The sequence below is a fragment of the Carlito syrichta genome, unplaced genomic scaffold (genome assembly GCF_000164805.1).
Source record: "Carlito syrichta isolate Samal-C Ts95f unplaced genomic scaffold, Tarsius_syrichta-2.0.1 Scaffold309644, whole genome shotgun sequence".
Taxonomy (NCBI): domain Eukaryota; kingdom Metazoa; phylum Chordata; class Mammalia; order Primates; family Tarsiidae; genus Carlito; species Carlito syrichta.
Genome location: NW_007253740.1, coordinates 435,220 through 454,888, shown reverse-complemented (window position 1 = coordinate 454,888; position 19,669 = coordinate 435,220). Strand labels below are relative to the sequence as shown.

General features: G+C 48.5%; 1 protein-coding gene across 1 annotated transcript in view; it reads right to left on the bottom strand.

Annotated features, from left to right (window-relative positions):
* Positions 1-19,669, bottom strand: part of GPD1L (glycerol-3-phosphate dehydrogenase 1 like) — a 49,186-nt gene that overhangs the window by 10,819 nt on the left and 18,698 nt on the right. Inside the window, exons 3-5 of the mRNA XM_008067495.2 lie at positions 19,339-19,477; positions 11,602-11,714; positions 1-233 (exon numbers count right to left, since the gene is read on the bottom strand). Of these exons, the coding sequence (XP_008065686.2) occupies positions 1-233; positions 11,602-11,714; positions 19,339-19,477 (485 nt within the window). The remainder of the gene's footprint in view (positions 234-11,601; positions 11,715-19,338; positions 19,478-19,669) is intronic.

The following is a 19,669-nucleotide window of genomic DNA, read 5'->3' as shown; positions in this document are numbered from 1 at the left end:
TTCCCGGTCCTGGCGAAGGCCTCAGCCACCCTGCGGTTCCGCCCTCCGTAGCAGGTGGTGATCAGGTCGGCCACCCCGCAGCTCTCCAGGAAGGTGGCCGTGGACACCTGGCCCTTGCAGAAGATCCTGGCAAAGGCGATCATCTCCATGAGCCCCAGGCGGATGACCGCGGCTTTGGTGTTATCCCCGCAGCGGAGGCCGTCACAGAACCCTGCACCCACAGCCACGATGTTCTGGAGAGGAGACGAGAGGGCCCGGGATGCCATTGCAGCACCCACTGTGGGTGAGGACCCTGGGGTGGGAGATGGGGTGGGGGAGGCTGAGACAGGGACAGACCAGGAACATGGCTCTCCCCTCAGAATGCCCAACCCTGGGTTCTGTGCTTGGACACCGGGGAGAGACAAGCTTCTGTGTTCCCATTTCCAGGACAAAGAGCCCGTATGTGGATCAGCAGGAGGCCGTAGCTGAGAAGCTTCAGACTGAGAGTTAGAATTAGCAGTCATTGGCTAAATGCGGTTTAGAAAAACTACCATCCCTTTGTGTTGTTGTTTTTGCTTTTATTTGGGAGTCAGAGTCTCACTCTGTTGCCCCAGCTGGAGTGCAGCGGCATGATCATGGCCACCGTAGTCTTGACCTGCTGGGCTCAGGCGATCCTTCCGCCTCGGCCTTCCAAGTGGCTGGAACCACAGATGTGCACTACCATGCCCGGCTAATTTTTCAATTTTTTTGTAGAGAAGAGGTCTCACTACATTGCCTAGTAGGCTGGCCTCAGACTCCTGAGCTCAAGCAATCCTCTTGCCTCAGCCTCCCAAAGTGCTGGGATTACAGATATCGAGACACTGTGCCCGGCCCCTTTTGGGGTTTGTAAAAAATTGAGTTTTTTATATACTTATAACATTCATACAGAAAAGCAAATGAATCCTAAGCATATGGCTTGATGAATTTTCACAAACCGAACATACCCAGGTAGGCAGTGCCCTGATCAAGATACGGAATGAGCAGGGCATGGTGGCTCATGCCTGTAATCCCAGCACTTGGGGAGGCTGAGGAGGGAAGATTGCTTGAGCCCAGGAGTTCAAGATTGGCCTGGGCAACATAATGAGACCTCATCTCAATAAACTAAACTAAACTGAACTAAACTGTATTGAAATAAACTGAACTAAAATAAACTGAAATAAAATAGCCAGGCATGGGGACACGTTTCTGTAGTCCCAGTTACTTGGGAGGCTGAGGCGGAAAGAACGCCTGAACCCAGGAGGTGGAGGCCGTGGTGACTGTGATTGTGCCACTGCTCCCAAATCTGAGTGACAGAGTGAGACCTTGACTTCAAAAAAAAAAAAAGAAACTGGCCAGGCGCAGTGGCTCAAGTCTGTAACCCCTGGACTTTGGGAGGCCGAGGCAAGAGAACTGCCTGAGACCAGGGGTTTGAGACTAGTCTGGTCAACTTGGTGAGGCCTCGTCTCTACAATAAATTAAAAAAGTAGCCAGATGTGACGGTGCACGCCTATAGTTCCAGCTACTTGGAAGGCTGAGGCAGAAGGATTGCCGGAGCCCAGCAGGTCGGAGGCTGCGGTGGCCGCGATTGTGCCACTGCACTCCAGTCTGGGCAACAGAGTGAGACTCCGACTCAAATAGAAAAGAAAACACACAAACAAAACATCAGGCCTATAAAATCTGAGGGATGAGGTGAAAAACAGAAGGAACCAGGGAGTCAAAACACCCTCTCTGGTACACATGCTGTTTCTGATCACACACATCAAACACAGCATTGATGTGGCCAGGCTCACCCTGAGAAACAGTCTGGACACTCAGACATTGCTACGGCTCACCAGGAGACCGAGGCACAAAGCTATTTCACATGGAAAAAAATCCAATTAGCTCTCCTGAAGCTTTTGTCTACTCCCGAGAGGCCCAGCAGAGCAGAGCTCTCTCCTGTCACTTCCACGGCAGACGGCAGGCAGGACGAGGGGGCCAGGGAACAAAGGAAGAGGACGGACAGTCCCTGCAGCTTTCTCCTCATCCTTGGCAATGACAACACTGGAGCAGCGTGGGCTGCTGGCTAGTCCTCTCACTGCTGCCGAAACGGAACGAAAAAAGTAGGAAAATTCTCTGAAAATGATCAGAGAGCTGGCTTGAGCCTGTGCAGGCTTCCAACCAATTCGCTCCACTCCTGTGTTCCCGATTGTCCCCCAGGGTGGCGCTGAGCTCTAGCAGACCAACGCGGTGGCTTCCATGTGGATGACTCTCCCCTGCAGACACGGGAGAGCTGGCGAGGAATCAGATCTTACCAGGTTACAGCCTGAGCAGGGGGCGCGTGTCTTCAGAGGGCATGAATGTCTGCCTGGGCCCGCGCAAGCTTCTCGACCCCTTCCCACCACCAGGCCAGATACACTGCAGGTGTTACCGGCTCCGAGACTACAATCATCCCAAACTTCCCTGCGCCGTGATGGTGGGAGCTTCCATGCTCTTGGCAACTGACAGTGTTATGTGAAGAGGACAGGGACAGAAGGTGTGGAAGGAGTGAGGGGCCAGGAGGGATCTGGTTCTGCAGCTCTGCTCCAGAAGGGCGGGCTGCCCAGCTTGGGGTGGGGCACTCGGACCTTCTAGGATGAGCGCTACACAAAGCCTAATTGCTGGGACCACAAGAGCACCCGGGGTTGGGCTCCCCCAGGCATCAACACCCTTCCCTGCCTAGCAACCACACCCAGGGAGCTATGGCGATGCAGAAGGGGCACCCTGCACTGACACAGAAGGCCTCTGGTTCTCATGCAGCCTCATCGCTGTGTGACCTCAGGCCAATCATGACAGTTCTCGGGGCCATCTTTGCTGCAGATGTAAAATTCAGGGCTTAGACAAGGTTTTTTCAAGGCCCTTCTAGGGGTAACATTCCTCCAGAGAAGCTGGTGTGATTGTGGCCTGCCCTGGTTATCTGCCCTGGTACTGCCCTGCCGATAGTACTGGGGCAACAGACTGACACCTGGGGATAAGCTAAGGGACTGACCACAGAGGCACTGAGCCAACTCTTGGGTGAGTAGACCCGGGTGGCTTTACAGAAGTTGCCATGGCAACGTGCCCGGGGCTGGGGCTGTTGGCCGAGTGGTCAGAATCCTGAAAGTGTGCTCTCTGATGCCTCCGCGACTGTGTCCCTGTGTTCCCCTTCCAGCAACAGTTACACGACCAACCGTGGGAGGACACACACCCAGCGACAGCACGAGCCTGCCCTGGATATGGCCCCAAGCAGGGGGCCAGAGCCTGGGGAGGGGCTGTTTGGAACACCCCCCCTACGTCCCCTTCCTCTCAGGCTCCTGCCGGGCCGTGCCTGCCAAGCTGAGGCCGTGGCTTAAGTGCTCTCCATGCCTGCCCAGCACATCTTGTGGCTGCGGACGGTGAACGTCCTCTTGCTTCCTTCAGTCAGTCGGGTCCCCAGGCTAGCTCAGACCGGACCGGCAGGCCTGGGTCAATGCCCATAACCTTTGGTTACCTCTAGTCCCCTATTAGTTTATTATAATACTAAAAATCCCACCCCGAGAAATATTAGCCATTTGGTGTGCACGTAACATATGTCGATGAGGTCCAACAGTCAGGTTCCCGATTCATCCCAGAAAAAGCTGTCAATGCTATTCATCGAGGTCTGACGATTAAGTTCACAACTTGCCACGGAGCGCTTATATTGGCAACACGTACAAATAACTGTATTGGAACACCCGCTCTACTTGCCTGATCTGGCCCCCAATGACTGCTCTTTACTTGAAGATAAAGGAAACATTGAAAAGAAGACGTTTTGATGACATTCAGGACGTCAAAGGTAATATGACAGCGCTGACGGCCATTCCAGGAAAAGAGTTGCAAACTGCGATTTAGGCACAGTGGCTTACGTCTGTAATCCCAGCACTTTGGGAGGCAGAGGCGAGAGGACTGCCTGAGTCCAGGGGTTCGAGACCAGTCTGGGCAACTTAGCGAGACCTCATCTCTACATCAAAAAATTAGCAGGGCATGATGGTGTGCGCCTGTGGTTCCAGCTACTTGAAAGGCTGAGGCAGAAGGATCACCTGAGCCAAGCAGGTGGAGGCTGCAGTGTCCCTAAGCATGCCACTACACTCCAACCTGGGCAACAGAGTGAGACTCCAATTCAAACAAACAAACAAATAAACAAACAAAAAACTGCTTTAACGAGTGGACTAGGCACTGGGGCCGGGGCACAGCTTCCAGGGGGAGTACTTCAAAGGTGACCATAGTGATATTCAGCATTGAGGTATACTGCATTTTTTCTAGGATGAGTTTGTAAATTTAATTGTCAGACCTCATAAGTGTGTTCTCACACAGCGCCTGCACACTGGAAACCCTACCCTTTCTAGTCTCAACCCAACACTCTACCCTTGTGTAAAATGCTCTCTAACCCGTATGCCTTTTACATAGGGGAGCAGTTTCTTCCCGTCCAGCCGCCGCCTCTGGACCACCTTCCTCGTACATGTTTTCCTGAGTAGCACCAATGCCTATGTACTGTCTTCAGGTCTTTTCTTTGGCCTCATGGACATAGTGCCATCCCTTTGGAGTCTTTGCCAGCGAGTGAAAGGCACAGAAAGGCTACCCCAGAGTCCAGATGAGAACCTTCTCACAAGAAGAGTTGACCCCACCCAACTGGAAAGATTTCCCATGAGCTCTCTATAGCTGGAACCGGCCAAGCAAGACTGTATGGACAGGCCCTGAGCACCAAACCGGCGCTTCCATGTCAGTATGCCCAGAAAAGGCAGGTGAGGCATCAGGGCAAACAGATGAGGGTGGCAGGGGCTCCCTCGCAGCCCCCGGTTGATGCCTTCACCAAGGGCAGGGCCCAGGGTCGGGAACACCTCAAAGCTGCCTGCTCCTGGGTAAACACCTCTCTTCCAGGAGGACCCCAGGCTCTGACCGGTTTATTTGCCTTATGACGGATCTGGAAATCCTCGCTCTCCCCGTCCACCACTTATCACTGTCAAAAGGAAAATAAACATACCAAGCCTGTCAGAGCGTATTTGAATAGCATCCGAACAGATGTCCTCTGAGATCACTCAGCTGTGAAAGTTATCATTATCCACTATGCATTTAAATCTGCTTTAAACTATTCTGGTGCTAAAAATACCATCATTTCCAGAAGGCAGGCGTGCTTAAGCCCTTCCCCATTTCCGGGGTCATGGCACTCCTCAGAGGCAGTCATCCACTCCGAAGTGCAATCTTCAAGATCCTGAATCAGGGCGGGTTGGGTGGGACTCCATTCTCTTATACTTCCCCCCTCCCACAAAAAGAAACGAAAACGGGAGAGCCAGCCCACGCCATCTGCAGGCTATCCAAACACTCTGCCACCTAGGAAGAGTTGCCCTGCAGAAACCCAAGTTGGTGTCCTCTCCTCTCTCGAAGCCCAACAACCCACCTGACACTTCCTGAAGCTAGCTCCCGAGAGGAGACTGTCTGCAATCTGGTTCACTAAGGGCTCGGTACCACATACTACTTGCAGGCTGGTGGTCCCTGTGGAAGGCAGCCTGGCTGAGATGTCACAGAGGGCTGAGGTCAGGTCCACACTTGGCCCCACCAAGCCTGGCACCCTGAAATAAAACTGCTTTATCGAGAGAAGCGTTGCCCAATAGACGTTTCTGCGGTGATATAAATGCTTTAGATCTGCTTTGTCTAGTCCAGTAGCCACTGGCCACACTAGGCCTTTGAAATGCAGCTACTGTGACTCAGAAATGGAGTTTTCAATTTTTAGAGCGTTCTAATAAACTTGGATATAATTATAAACAGCACACACGGCTAGTGCCCAGCGTGTTGGACAGTGGAGGCCTTTTTCTTACACAAATGGGCTGCCAGGTCCAGCAGAGGCCCTGACCAGAGACAAGACATGAGGCTGTGCATCACAGCATGGTCTATCACAGCCAAAGCCCTGGGGCAAACCTACATGCCAACAATTAGAACTGCAGAACAGCCCTACAAAAGAATGCCATGAATTTCTGGCACTGGCTGCTGGTTTATTCCCAATCTACTCTTTCTTCTTCCAAAATTATTAATAGAGTCTCTTATTTTCATGCAGGTGTATGGCTATCCAGAAAAAAAAAAATCCTGAAAACTATTTTCCAGCCTATCTTACAGCTACGTATGGTCACACCAAGTGTGCCTACTAAGATGAAGCTAGGCTGGGTGCAGTGGCTCAAGCCTGTAATCCCAGCACTTTGGGAGGCTGAGGAGAGAGGATTGCCTGAGACCAGGGGTTTGAGACCAGCCTGGGTAACTTGGTGAGATCTCGTCTCTACAACATATCAAAAAAATTAGCCGGGCATGATAGCCCGCGCCTGTAGTTCTGGCTATTGTAAGGCTGAGGCAGAAGAACTGCCTGAGTTCAGGGGTTCATGACCAACCTGGGAAACTTGGTGAAACCTCATCTCTACAATATATCAAAAAATTAGCCGGGTCTGGTAGCACATGCCTGTAGTTCCGGCTACTTGGAAGTTTAGGTGGAAGGATCGCCTGAACCCAGTAGGTTGATGCTGGGGTGGCTGAGAGTGCCACTGCACTCCAGCTTGTGCGACGGAGTGAGACTCCAACTCAAAAAAAAAAAGAGAGAGAGCCACTCCTGGATCCTCATGACCTGAACTCCTCCCATTAGGCCTCACCTCCCAGCACTGCCCCAGTGACAACCGAATTCCTATGTGAGTTTGGGGTAAGGAAGGGCAGACATTCAAATTGTAGCATAGCGTGTGACCCTCATCTTTATGTTCTAGGATGGTGACCGGAGCAATATAGCAAGACCTCACCACATCTCTACAAAAACTCAAAATATTAGCCGGCATGGTAGCGTGGGCCTGTAGTCACAGCTACTTGGGGCCTAATGTGGAAGGGTTGAGGCTGTAGTGAGCTGTCATCGTGCTACTGCACTCCAGCCTCGGCCTCCCAAAGTGCTAGGATTACAGACTTGAGCCATTGTTCCTGGCCGAGTGGCTCTCTCTTTGAGCCTCATATGAGGAACAGTGTTACTCCTCTCTGGAGGATGCAGCACTCAAGGTGCCACTTGGAAAAGTCCCGCCCCTGCTGTCTAGGACTTCCCAGGCCCCCAAAACCACAGGAGCCAATGCATATCTGTTCATTATCACCTACCCAGTCTCGGGAATTCTGTCATAGCAGCACCAAATGGACCAAGACACCTTAGTGAGCTGGAAGGAGCCTGGGTCTCTGAGAATTCTGTGGAGTACAGTTGTCATATATATTCTGGATCTTGCATAAAAAAGAAATAAGCTTCTACCGTGTTCAGCCAGTACAGGTTGGATACCTCTAATCTGAATATCCACAAAGCTCCAAAATCTGAAACTTTTAGAGTGCTGACATGGCGCTCAAAGGAAATGCTCTTTGGAGCATATTAGATTTGGGGTGTTGACCCAGTAAGTATAATGCAAATACTCCAAAATAAAAATAAAAATATCCAAAATTCAAAATACTTCTGGTCTCAAGCATTTTGGATAAGGGAAGCCAACATGTAACATCAGTGATACTTAATCCTGATAAAGCATCTATTAAAAGTGATAACAGGGCAACCCTATTGGGGGGTCCCCTCCCACTGTGGGAGTTTTTCTGTCCTCTCAGTAAATCCTGCTTTCTCACCAAAAAAAAAAAAAAAGTGATAACATAGTTGGGCGTGGTGGCTCAAGTCTATAATTCCAGCACTTTGGGAGGCTGAGGCGAAAGGACTGCCTGAGCCTATGGCTTCGAGACCAGCCTGGGCAACACAATGCGACCTCATCTCTACAATAAGTCAACAAATTAGCCGGGCATGGTAGTGCACACCCATAGATCCGGCTACTTGAAAGGCTGAGGCGGAAGGATTGCTGGAGCCCATCAGGTCGATGCTGGGGTGACCGTGAGTGTACAGACGACGGAGTGACTCCGAGTCAAAAAAAAAAAAAAGTGTTAATAGAGATTGAGCTGCTTATGATCTTTCTATACAAAGAACCTCTTAAAATTTACATTAAAAGAAAATCATACCCCCATTGAAAGAAGCTAGACACAAAAGAGTATACGTTGTACATTTCCACTTACCTAAAATCCTAGAAAATGCAGACTACAGTGTACAAAAGCAGATTAGTGTCTGCCTGGCTGGGGTGGGGGATGGGGTGGGTGGAAAGGACCCCCAGAGGGACGTGTGGAGCAGGAAGAAGGGAGTGTCCCGTATTGTGGTCGTGGCTTCCATGAGTGCACATTCACAACTGTCATAACCCACTTATGACATACTTCAAGTAGCTCCGGCTTAACTACATGCATTACACTTAAGGTTGGTTGTTTTGTTTTTTTTTTGAGTTGGAGTCTCACTCTGTCACCCAGACTGGAGGGCAGTGGCACGCTCCCGGCCACTGAAGCCTCGACCCGCTGGGCTCTGGTGATCCTTCCACCTCAGCCTTCCGAGTAGCCGGAATTACAGGCACACTCTACCACACCTGGTTGATTTTTTGATTTATTGTAGAGATGAGGTCTCACCAAGTTGCCCAGGCAGCTCTTGAACTCACGGGCTCAGGCAATTCACTCACCTTGGCCTCCCAAGGCGCGGGATTACAGGCTGAGCCACCGAGCCCGGCAAGATTGGTTTTTTAAAAAAAAGAATACATCCTGACGGATGCAGAGACTAATACAGCTAAGAGTTTGGGAAGGACCTTCTGAAGGTAGCAAGAGGCACACGTACAGGTGGCCACGCATAACGCCTTTGAATTCTCTTTTTATTGTATCCTTGTAGGAAGCTGCTCTCATATTTCTTCCTAGTAAGTCAAATGCCCCGTGATGTTTGCTACAAAGAAGACAACGTACATTTTAAAAAACTGGCTAATAAGGAGATGACAAAAGGTTGTTAACATGAGAAAAGTAAAACAAGTCAAACCACTTGAACAGTGAGCTTCAGGTTTTGTTATAAAAAGGGAATATACAAATTTTTATAACTAAAAAGATCGGAAGCGTACATAACAAACATTAACAGAGGCTATTTTGGGAGGTAGGATTGTCAGTGATTTTCACTTTCTTCTTTACACCTTTCTGTTGTGTGAAACACAATGAATATGACCCCTTTTATAATCAGGAAAAAGGGGCCAGGCATGGTGGCTCACACCCATAATCCTACCACTTTGATAGGCCAAGGCAGGAGGATTGCTTGAGACCAGGATTTCGAGAACAGCCTGTGCAACACAGCAAAACCTCATCTCTACCAAAAAAAAAAATTAGCTGGGTGTAATGGCACGCATCTGTAGTACTCAGGAGGCTGAGGCAGGAGGATCGCCTGAGCTCAGAAGCCAAAGGCTGCGGTAACTTACCACTGCATTCCAGCCTAGGTGACAGAGTGAGATTCCTACTCAAAAAATAAAAAAGAGGGCAACCCCCTCAGGTCCCCTCGCATTGTGGCAGCTTTTTGGTCCCCTCAATAAATCCTGCTTTCAAAAAAATAAAAATTTTTAAAAATCAGGAAAAATCCCAAACTATTATTCATGTAATGAACAAAATATACGCCCACTCATCCCTGCTTTGGTAGGCTCTGGTGAGGGAGGGCTTCACGTTACTCACTGTGTCTGGATGCAAACCAGAAGTCAGGTTGTATCTAGTAACCAAAACACAGCGAGCTAAGAGTCTGGAGGACTGTGTCCACATTCTGCCTGTTCCACTGTGGGCCGCCCTCAAGTCATTCACTCTCTTTGGGTCTCGATCTCCTTATCTGTGGAACACGGCGGTGGGACTCAGTAATGGCCGTCTCTCCATTTTCAAAAATCTCAGTTCTGATGCAAGCGCACAGGGACGATGGTGACTGATCTTGTTTCAAAGGACGGAGGGCATGGGTAGGGGGAGGATGAACAAGGGGCACCAGCCCCCGTCTGCCTCCCCCCCACAAAGTCCCCTCCGTCAGGGTACAGGGCACACATTCGCTTGCAGGCTTCCTGCCAGCCTCCATGAGAAGCCATCCTGCATTCAGATGCGAGCCCAGCACGGGCTCCTGCCAGCAGCGGCCCTTCCAGAGCCCTTCACCTGCAATCCTTCTCCTCCAGCACCCCTGGTTCTGGGCAGGATGTCACAGCTTCTCCACTGACCGTCAAAACATCCAGCTACTGTTAAAAACAGTTTTGGAGCCGCTGAGAGCAGCGCTGAGCAATTAGGCATTCATGATGCCCCCTGCTGTCTAGTGGGCATTAGTTTAATGAGGGACTATTAAAAACACATAAGAATCTCAACCCACAAAAATAAACAGAGCAGTCAAAGCCCCATCTCACACATATAACTGGGCCTGCCTGTAACATAATGCAAAGGATGGCCCTGACTGGTGCTTGTAGGTGTGCAGAGCATGGCCGGGAGCACGGGCCTCCAATTGGCTGTGATTTTTAAAATGCTCACTGTGTGTCATGACCACACAGGTGCACGCAATATTAATTCTAGAAAGTGGCCTTAAATTAAGAAGAGAACAAAAGATGTAGAGTTTACAAGGAAGCGTGGAAAGGCATCCTTTGGACTTGTGTGTCCTCCGTACCCTTTTCATCTTTGCAATTCCCTCAAGATAAAGGCAGGTGGAGTGAGACTGCCTGTTCCCTCCTGGGTCCTCAAATTCCCAAAGAGCAGCTTTTTGCTGCAAAAGAGATGAGTCAGGAGGCCGGGCATGGTGGCTCACATCTATAATCCCAGCATTTTGGGAGGCCAAGGCGAGAGGATTGCTTGAGCCCAGGGGTTTGAGTCCAGCTTGGGCAACGCAGCGAGACCATGTCTCTACAAAAAAATTTTAAAAATTTAGCTGGGCATGGTGGCACACACCTGCAGTCCCAGCTACTCGGGAGACTGAGGCAGAAGGATCGCCTGGGCCCGGGAAGTCGAAGCTGTGGTGAGCCATGATTGTGCCACTGCACTGCAGCCTGGGTGAGAGTGAGACCCCAACTCCAAAAAAAGAAAAAAAAAAAAAAAAAGAGGGCTCAGCCTACTCCCAGGAGGTATTCACACCAAGATCTCTTTATGTTCCCCCTTTTTTTCTTTTGTGCAAGGCAGTAAAAGCAACTCTGACTCCGGGGGAAGGAGCAGGTAGCCACTGCTCCCCAGGCCAGGACAGAGAGAGGGACGGTGCTTAAGTCTTGGAAAGTCAGCGAACCGCAGTCAGCAGCCCAAGTGTGGCCACAGCGGCTGCTTCTCTCATTAGATCTTTTCCCTCTAGAGGGCAAAGACAAAACTATTCTTAGAATAGCAGCAGATTATTTCTTACTTGAACAAGAACAGTCAGCCAAACCAGCAGAGTGGCGTAATTCAGGGGGACAAGATCCTTCTCCTGCTCAGGAGAAATCCGGGAAGGAACAGAATCGTTGGCTCCTGGGTAGACCCCACAGATACGAATGCTCCGACTTCCCAAAGACCAGGCATCACATCTCTCCCACGTTCGCAAGGAAGAGCAAGCCTGAGACCCTGCACCACTCAAGAAACGCGGCGGCGATGCAGGCCGCGGTGAACGAGGCTCTCATTCATTAATCTTCAAGCTGCACTGCTGAACACAGGCCCATTATCAGGATAAGTGGCGATGTTAACATGCACCTGGAGGGACGAACTCCTCCCCCTGAACTGAAATCACAAGGCTGACGTTACCTTAAGAGCACCGCAGAGCTCGACGGTGTCTGCGTCATCGACCACCGTAATCCGGAAATTGGGGGTCTGTAGCAGTTCCTTGAAGAGAAGGCCATTCTCCATGACTTTGCTGCCTATTGAAAGGTTAGGAAGAGAGGAAATGAACAACAGCCTCTACTCTTAACTTGTATACCTAATACATGTAAACATAATGTTTCTTACTATAAAGGTAGCATGTGTTTGTGACAGAAAATTTGGAAAATACATAGGAGCAGAAATAGAAAATTAAAACATCCCCCATTTCCACTAGAGGAGACTACTTACAAGTGGACGTACAGTTGTTTTGTTTTTTTTTTTGAGTTGGAGTTCCACTCTGTCACCCAGACTGGAGTGCAGTGGCTGCTCCCGGCCACTGCAGTCTCAGTCTGCTGGGCTCTGGCGATTCTTCCACCTCAGCTTCCAAGTAGCTGGAACTACAGGCGCACGCTATCACGCCCAGTTAATTTTTTCATTTATTGTAGAGATGAGGTCTCGCCAAGTTGCCCAGCGGGTCTCAAGCCCACGGGCTCAGGCAATCCACTCACCTCAGTCTCTCAAAGCGCAGGATTACAGGCTGAGTCACCGAGCCCAGCTGGATGGACAGTTTTAACATATTGAGCACGAGCATGATTCGTTTTTCTCAAAACTGGGAGCATTGTGTGTATATGGTTTCGTAACCTGATTTTCCTAAATTCCAGGAGATGGAAGTGCAGTCAGAGGCTTGTTTCTGTTCTCATTGGCTTCCCAGTCTTGGGGACAGAGTCTGGGGCAAGATGGGTGTTCAGGAGTTTTCACACATTTATGATCATTTGTTTTGGAGACCTCTGATTACAAAATAAAATCAAACAGACAAACAAAAAATAAAACCTTACACATAAAACCTGAGATGAGACTGCTCTGGTTAGTGTGGTGCAGGGGGAAGCTAACCAAATCCACACTCCCCAGTTCTGGGAGCATAATCAGAGCCATGCCTGGCTCTCACACAGATATGGCAGAAAGACCATCTCTGTCTACCTCGAGGTGGGAGACACTGCCTCCAAGTTGATCTGCATAGAACAACCATCCAGGGAGCTTTAAAAGCACCAAAGCCCAGGCCACATCTCAGAGCTACGACCTCACATTCTCTGGAGTGGAGCAGGCGCTCACGGTTTCCGAAGTTCCCCAGCCGAGTCCAACAGGCAGACAAGAGTGCAGACCTCTGACCTCACCCTTCCAGCCTCAGCTTCCCATCCCAACACCATGGCACAGTCAGATATGAGTCACATGTGAAAATAGCCTTTAGGGCCGGGATCGGTGGCTCAGCCTGTAATCCCGCGCCTTTGGGAGGCTGAGGTGAGTGGATTGCCTGAGCCCGCGGGTTCGAGACCCGCCTGGGCAGCGAGACCCCATCTCTACAATAAATTTTTAAAAAAAATCAGCCGGGCTTGGTAGCGCATGCCTGTAATTCCGGCTACTTGGAAGACTGAGGCGGAAGAATCGCTGGAGCCCAGCAGGTCGACGCTGTGGTGGCCATGAGCGTGCCACTGCACTCCAGTCAGGGCGACAGAGTGAGACTCTGACTCAACAATATATAAATAAAATAAAAATAAATAAATAAAATAAAACCAGAGCCTGAAGTGATACAATGTCAGATAATCCAAGGGAGGGTAGAGAGAGAGTGAAGATACACACAAAATAAGATGAGCCAGGAGTCAACCATTTTTAAAGATGGGTAATGGGGACCTGGGACTATGAGACTGTGCCACCTGCTTTTGTTTTTGGAAATGCCCCATAATGAAACACCCTATCTACACACCTAATACACAGAAACGTAGCCCAGGCTGGAGTGCAGAGGCATGCTGATGGCCACTGCAGCCTCAACCTGCTGGGCTCGAGTCATCCTTCTGCCTCAGTTTCCCAAGTAGCCAGAACTATAGGTATACGCTACCACACCCAGCTAATTTTTTTGATTTATTGTAGAGACGAGGTCTCGCCATGTTGCCCAGGCTGGTCTTGAACCCGCGGGCTCAGGCAATCCACTCGCCTCAGCCTCCCAAAGTGTTGGGATTACAGGCTGAGCCACTGAGCCTGGTCCAGAAACACATTTTCTACGCTATAGGCCTCGTCTACTGTTATCTGTCATTTAGCTGAGTTCTCCTTTTCCAAATACTGGCACTGTGTCCGTTTGAGCAAACTGTCCTCTTTCTTCTTTAAACAGTCCACAGACGAGCTGGGTGAGTCCACACAACGCCGTTTCACCATCTGGGTTGGGTAAACCAGCCCTGCCCCCACATCATGAGACTTGGGCACCAGGTTTCCTCCCCACATGCCCCCTGCCAGATGCCCCAGAGCATCGAGCACAGGCCCGTCTCAAGTCACTTTAATCCTGCTGTCTGCAGCTGGAAACCTGAGCTGCAGCTGAGAATGGCAGGGGAGGGTGCATGCTGCAGGCCAAGGTCTATGGGTTTCTCTGTGGCTGCAAACAACGGTGTCCGTCGGAGAGGTGCGTCTGATTTATAGCAACTTCCCATTTTCTCAAATGTACCTTTTGTTTATATTTTTTACTTTATTTTAAAAATAGGGACAGGAGCCAGGAGTGGTGGCTCATACCTGTCATCCCAGCACTTTGGGAGGTGGAGGCGAGAGAATTGCCGAGTCCAGGGACTCAAGACCAGCCTGGACAACCTGGCAAGATCACCTCTACAATAAACCAAAAAACCATTAGCCAGGCGCAGTAGCCCACGCCTGTAGTTCCGCTACTTGGATGATTGAGGAAGAAGGATTGCCGGAGCCCAGCAGATCGATGCTGGGGTGGCCGTGAGTGTGCCACTGCACTCCAGCCCGGGTGACAGAGTGAGACTTCAACTCAAAAATAAAATAAAATGAAATAAAATTAGCCAGGTGTGGTGGCATGCGCCTGTAGTTCCAGCTACTTGGAAGGCTGAGGTAGAGGGATTGCCTGAGCCCAGCAAGTCGAGACTGCAGTAGCTGTGAGCATGCCACAGAACTCCAGCCTGGATGATGGCGTGAGACTCCAACAACAACAACAAAAAAATAAGGATGGGGTTTCACTATATTGCCGAGGCTGGTCTCAAACTCCTGAGATCAAGCAATCCTCCCGCCTCTGTCTCCCCAAGTACTGGGATTACAAGCCTGAGCCATGGTGCCTGGCCTAAATTTATTTTTAATCATGGATGAGAAAGCACGAACTTTATTATCATTACTAGTCATAAACAGTGCCGTGGCAAACAGGGCCTCGGGCCCTCTGTACAGGACCGGGAACACCCAACAAGCACGTGGAAAGGCTGCCCAACTCAGTATGTCCCAAAAGACAGGAAAACCTCTTTTCTCTGTCACATCGGGTTTTAGCGGCAACCAACTGACTTATTTAGCAAAATTCCTTCAGAACACTTATTTTAGTCTGTGATTCCCTATTTGTTTGTGTGCTTGGAAGCTCCAAGGATCTTATGTGTCCTTGACACTGGGCATCACGCCGGACAGATCATAGGCTTTGAAAGTATTTGTGGAATGACAAGTCTGAGGCTCTGGTATGTCCCAAGAAGGAAGGGAGCATTCACCACCAGGGGGCGACGTAGTTCACCATCACAGTATTTTTTTTTTTTTTTAAAGAAATAAAAGAATCTTTATTGTTTTAGAAGCAGTGTTGAGTAAACAGACAGGCAAATATCTAAAGAGAGATACCATACATCAACTAGTGGTTTAAACCTTTGAGGAAAAAACATGAAAAATATTTACAAGGACCAGTTTCTTTTTACAAATGTTAAACATCAAAAGCACCCAAAACCAAATAGGGGTTACCGTCAAGGTGTAAACCCAATGAAACAAATTTAAAAACTACAAAAGGTACAAAAAACATGTGGCCATAGGAAATAATAGTGTAAATAGCAGAATATAAACTGGCCCATGTAAAATACAAAAATATTCACTGAAGTCAGATTTTCTATAAAACAGTGCTTATTAGAGGTATTTTAATATGAATCAGGCATATAATCTAAACGTGGAAACTTTTAGAAACGTTAACAGCATTAAGCCAGTGCCACTCACTTGTGCTTCCAATTTTTTTTTTTTAAAGCTGCTTTGTTTTGACTCATGAGAAATATCTAAGGCCCACATTTTTTTAACTTTTAATTTTTTATTTTAAAGATGTGGGGGACAACTCAGGATTAGGTATACAAATGTTCATTATGCAGGTACTGTTGTTGATGAAGGCCCACATTCTTATAAGCAGTATCCATTCTCATAAGGTTAACATTTTTACACTAAAACACAGTTTAAATAAAAATAATTCTAAAAATCAGATTTCTATTTAGTCTTTAAGAAGTGTTTCAAGGTATTTTTTTAAAGATACTGAAACTAGCTGGGCTCGGTGGCTCAGCCTGTACTCCCGCGCCTTTGGGAGGCTGAGGTGAGAGGATTGCCTGAGCCCGCGGGTTCGAGACCCGCCTGGGCAGCGAGACCTCATCTCTACAATAAATCAAAAAATGAGCCGGGCGTGGTAGCACACGTCTGTAGTTCCAGCTACTTGGAAGGCAGAGGTGGAAGGATCACCTGAGCCCAGCAGGTTGATGCTGGGGTGGCCATGAGTGTGCCACTGCACTCCAGCCTGGGTGACAGAGTAAGATACTGACTCAAAAAAAAAAAAAGAAAAGAAAAGAAAAGGAACTTAACTTACGTGCATTTATCTATCTTTACAAACCAAGAAAGCCTAATGCACTCCAATGGAAACTTTTGTACAACAGGGGTACAGCAGGTAGATAAAAATCCTAGCCCACATCTGCAGGTCAGTACAAGGTTTAGATCAAGGGGTTGGAGATTGAGTCTCGGCCTTACAGAGTGATCAGGTAGCCAGTCACTTCCAGTCAACGGGGAAAGGATCGCTAGCAAATAGGGTTGAGTTGGAACAACTAGCTAATCACCTTTTTGGAAAAATAAAAGTAATTACGTAATAATTTCACAGGGTACATTAAAACTGCAGATGTCTATAAGAATTAATCATAAAAGAGTAAGACATATACGTGTACATATTTATGTGTATACCAATATACACATATATTTTTCTGGAAGGATAATTAGAACCAGCTCAGATGATTCCCTCTGGGAAGAAGAAATTGGATGGGAAATTATAATCTTAATTCTAAGTTTTCACCTCATAGTGCTTGACTTTTTTTTTTTTTTAAGCTGTGTTTGTACTATTTTCGTAAATGCCATCCTGGGAAAGTGGTATTGTAGGCTATCATTTTCTTCTTTATATTATTTGTTATACCTCTCCTCTTCAAAAAATATTCTTTTTTTTTTTTTTTTTTAGAAAGCAGCATTTATTAAGAGGACAGAAAAGCTCCCACAGTGGGAGGGGACCCAAGAGGGTTGCCCAAAAAATATTATTTCTCAAAAAAGAAAATTATAAGTGTCCAAATATATGAAATTGCCAATGACATACTATGCAGCCATGAAGATGTACAGTATGTTAACAGACTCTGAAAGTTGTTTGTTATGACTCAAGGGAATAAAGTAACTATAAAATGTCATGTAACTTACTACAAACATAATATTTGCACAATAGAAAAAGGAATATATAACAAAATAATAGGGCCAGATGCAGTGGCTCCTGCCTGTAATTCCAGCACTTTGAGAGGTCAAGGCAGATGGACTGCTTGAGCCTAGGAGTTCGTTACCAGCCTGGGCAACGTAGTGAAACCTCATGTCTACAAAAAAATTAAAAGATTAGTTGGGCATAGTCCCAGCTACCTGAGATGCTGAGACGGAAGGATCACCTGACCCCAGGAGGTCGAGGCTGCCGTGAGCCGTGATCGTTATGATCATGCCACCGCACTCCAGCCTGAGTGACAGAGTGAGACCCCATCTCAAAAAAGAAAAGAAAAAAAAAATCACACAAGAAAAATTAAGCCACATTTTAAAATGGTTTTCTTTTGATTACCTCTATTTTCCATTTTAAAAAGATGCAAAATACCTGTATAAATAAAAATAAAAATTAAGGGAGGGGGACTTAAAATGCCCTGTCTACAGGCATATAGACGCATCCAGAGCTGCACTTTCCTGTGCACCATCTCACACTGGGGGCCTGGCCCCCCCCGAGTTTCCTTTCTGATTCCATTGCCCATGGGTTTGACCAGGAGGGAGGTAAGCTGTGCAGTGGTAGATAAAACTTACACTTTTGCAAATAATACTCATACTCTTCCAACAATGCATCCTTTAATATGGCACACGGGCATTTGGAAATTCTCAAAGCCCCTTTTAAAAGAAATGAACATTGGCTGGGCTCGGTGGCTCAGTCTGTAATCCCAGAACTTTGGGAGGCTGAGGCGAGTGGACTGCTTGAGCCCACGAGTTGAGACCAGCCCAGGTAACTTGGCAAGACCTTGTCTCTACAATAAATAAAAATTTAGGCCGGGCTTGGTGACTCAGCCTGTAATCCTGCGCTTTGGGAGGCCGAGGTGAGTGAACTGCCTGAGCCCGCGGGTTCGAGACCCGCCTGGGCAACTTGGCGAGACCTCATCTCTACAATAAATCAAAAAAATTAGTTGGGCATGGTAGCGCGTGCCTGTAGTTCAAGCTACTTGGAAGGCTGAGGAAGAAGGATCGCCGGACCCTGCAGGTTGAGGCTGCGGTGGCTGGGAGCGGCCACCGCACTCCAGTCTGGGTGACAGAGTGAGACTCCAACTCAAAAAATAAATTAAATAAATAAATAAATAAATAAATAAATAGCCAGGCATGGTAGCACACCGCCTGTAGTTCCAGTTACTTGGAAGGCTGAGGCAGAAAGATGGCCGGAGCCCAGCAAGTTGACACTGGGGTGCCATGAGCGTACCACTGTACTCGAACATTTCACAACATCAGCATGGGAATGATGGCCCTAATCCACAATGTGTACAGGAAAAGCTTCCTGTTTCAGGAAGCAGGAGACCCAAATTCATGCCTGGGTTCTGTTCTACATCAGTGTGTGATGTTGGGCAGGTAATGTATCCTCCGATTCACCCAAAAATAGGTGTCATTCCCACCAATTTTTAGTTGTCATGAGACCTCAGTGAGGATCCAGTCACTAGCATCTCTGAGAAAAGAAAAGCTGGGTTGTTTTTTTTTTTTTTGAATTATTAGAGTCTCACTCTGTCACCCAGGCTGGAGTGCAGTGGCACACTCACAGCCACTGTAGCCTCGACCTGCTGGGCTCAAGGGATCCTTCCGCCTCAGCCTTCCAAGTAGCTGGAACTATAGGCACACGCCACCATGCCTCGCTAATTTTTTGATTTTTTGATTGCAGAGATGAGGTCTCACCAAGTTGCCCAGGCTGGTCTTGAACCCGCGGACTCAGGCAATCCTCTCACCTTGGCCTCCCAAAGTGCTGGGATTATAGGCGTGAGCCACCGTGCCCAGTCAAAAGCTGGGTTTCTAAGGCCAGGGGACCCAGCCCTGGATACAGCCACCTGCTTCTCGGTATGAGCAACCTTGCACCTTAGAGTCTTGATGAATCATTCCTGGATCACGGAGAGTCAGAACGGTCTCCTTGGCTTCACATTCATTCTGGAGGTGGTGGAAATACTTCAGTGCCACAGAACAGCCTCCTTACATAAAAAAACTCCCACCCTGCTGAATGTCCACCTTAGGAACGTTAAGAGGTATAGGAAAGAGCCATTTAGAAAGCACCAGAAATGGAAAATATGCATCCAGCATCCGGGCCCGCGGCCCCTCCCAGGCACCCCTTACCGATGGTGGTCTCACAGAACTTCTCCGCAGCCACCTCGTTGGCAATGTTGGCGCCCATCAGCACACTGATGTCAATGCCCATCTTCTCTCGGATGATGTCAGAAATGAGCTTCAGCCCCTCAGGGCCCTCGTCTATGCCCTGCAAGGATGTCAAGAAGTCAGGAAAAAAGCCCGAGATACCTGTTTTATAACTCCTCTAGATTTAGACAGCCAGTGGCATCTGCAACTTGAAAAATATCTTCTAGCCGGGCTCGGTGACTCAGCCTGTAATCCCATGCTTTGGGAGGCTGAGGTGAGTGGATTGCCTGAGCCCATGGGTTCAAGACCCGCC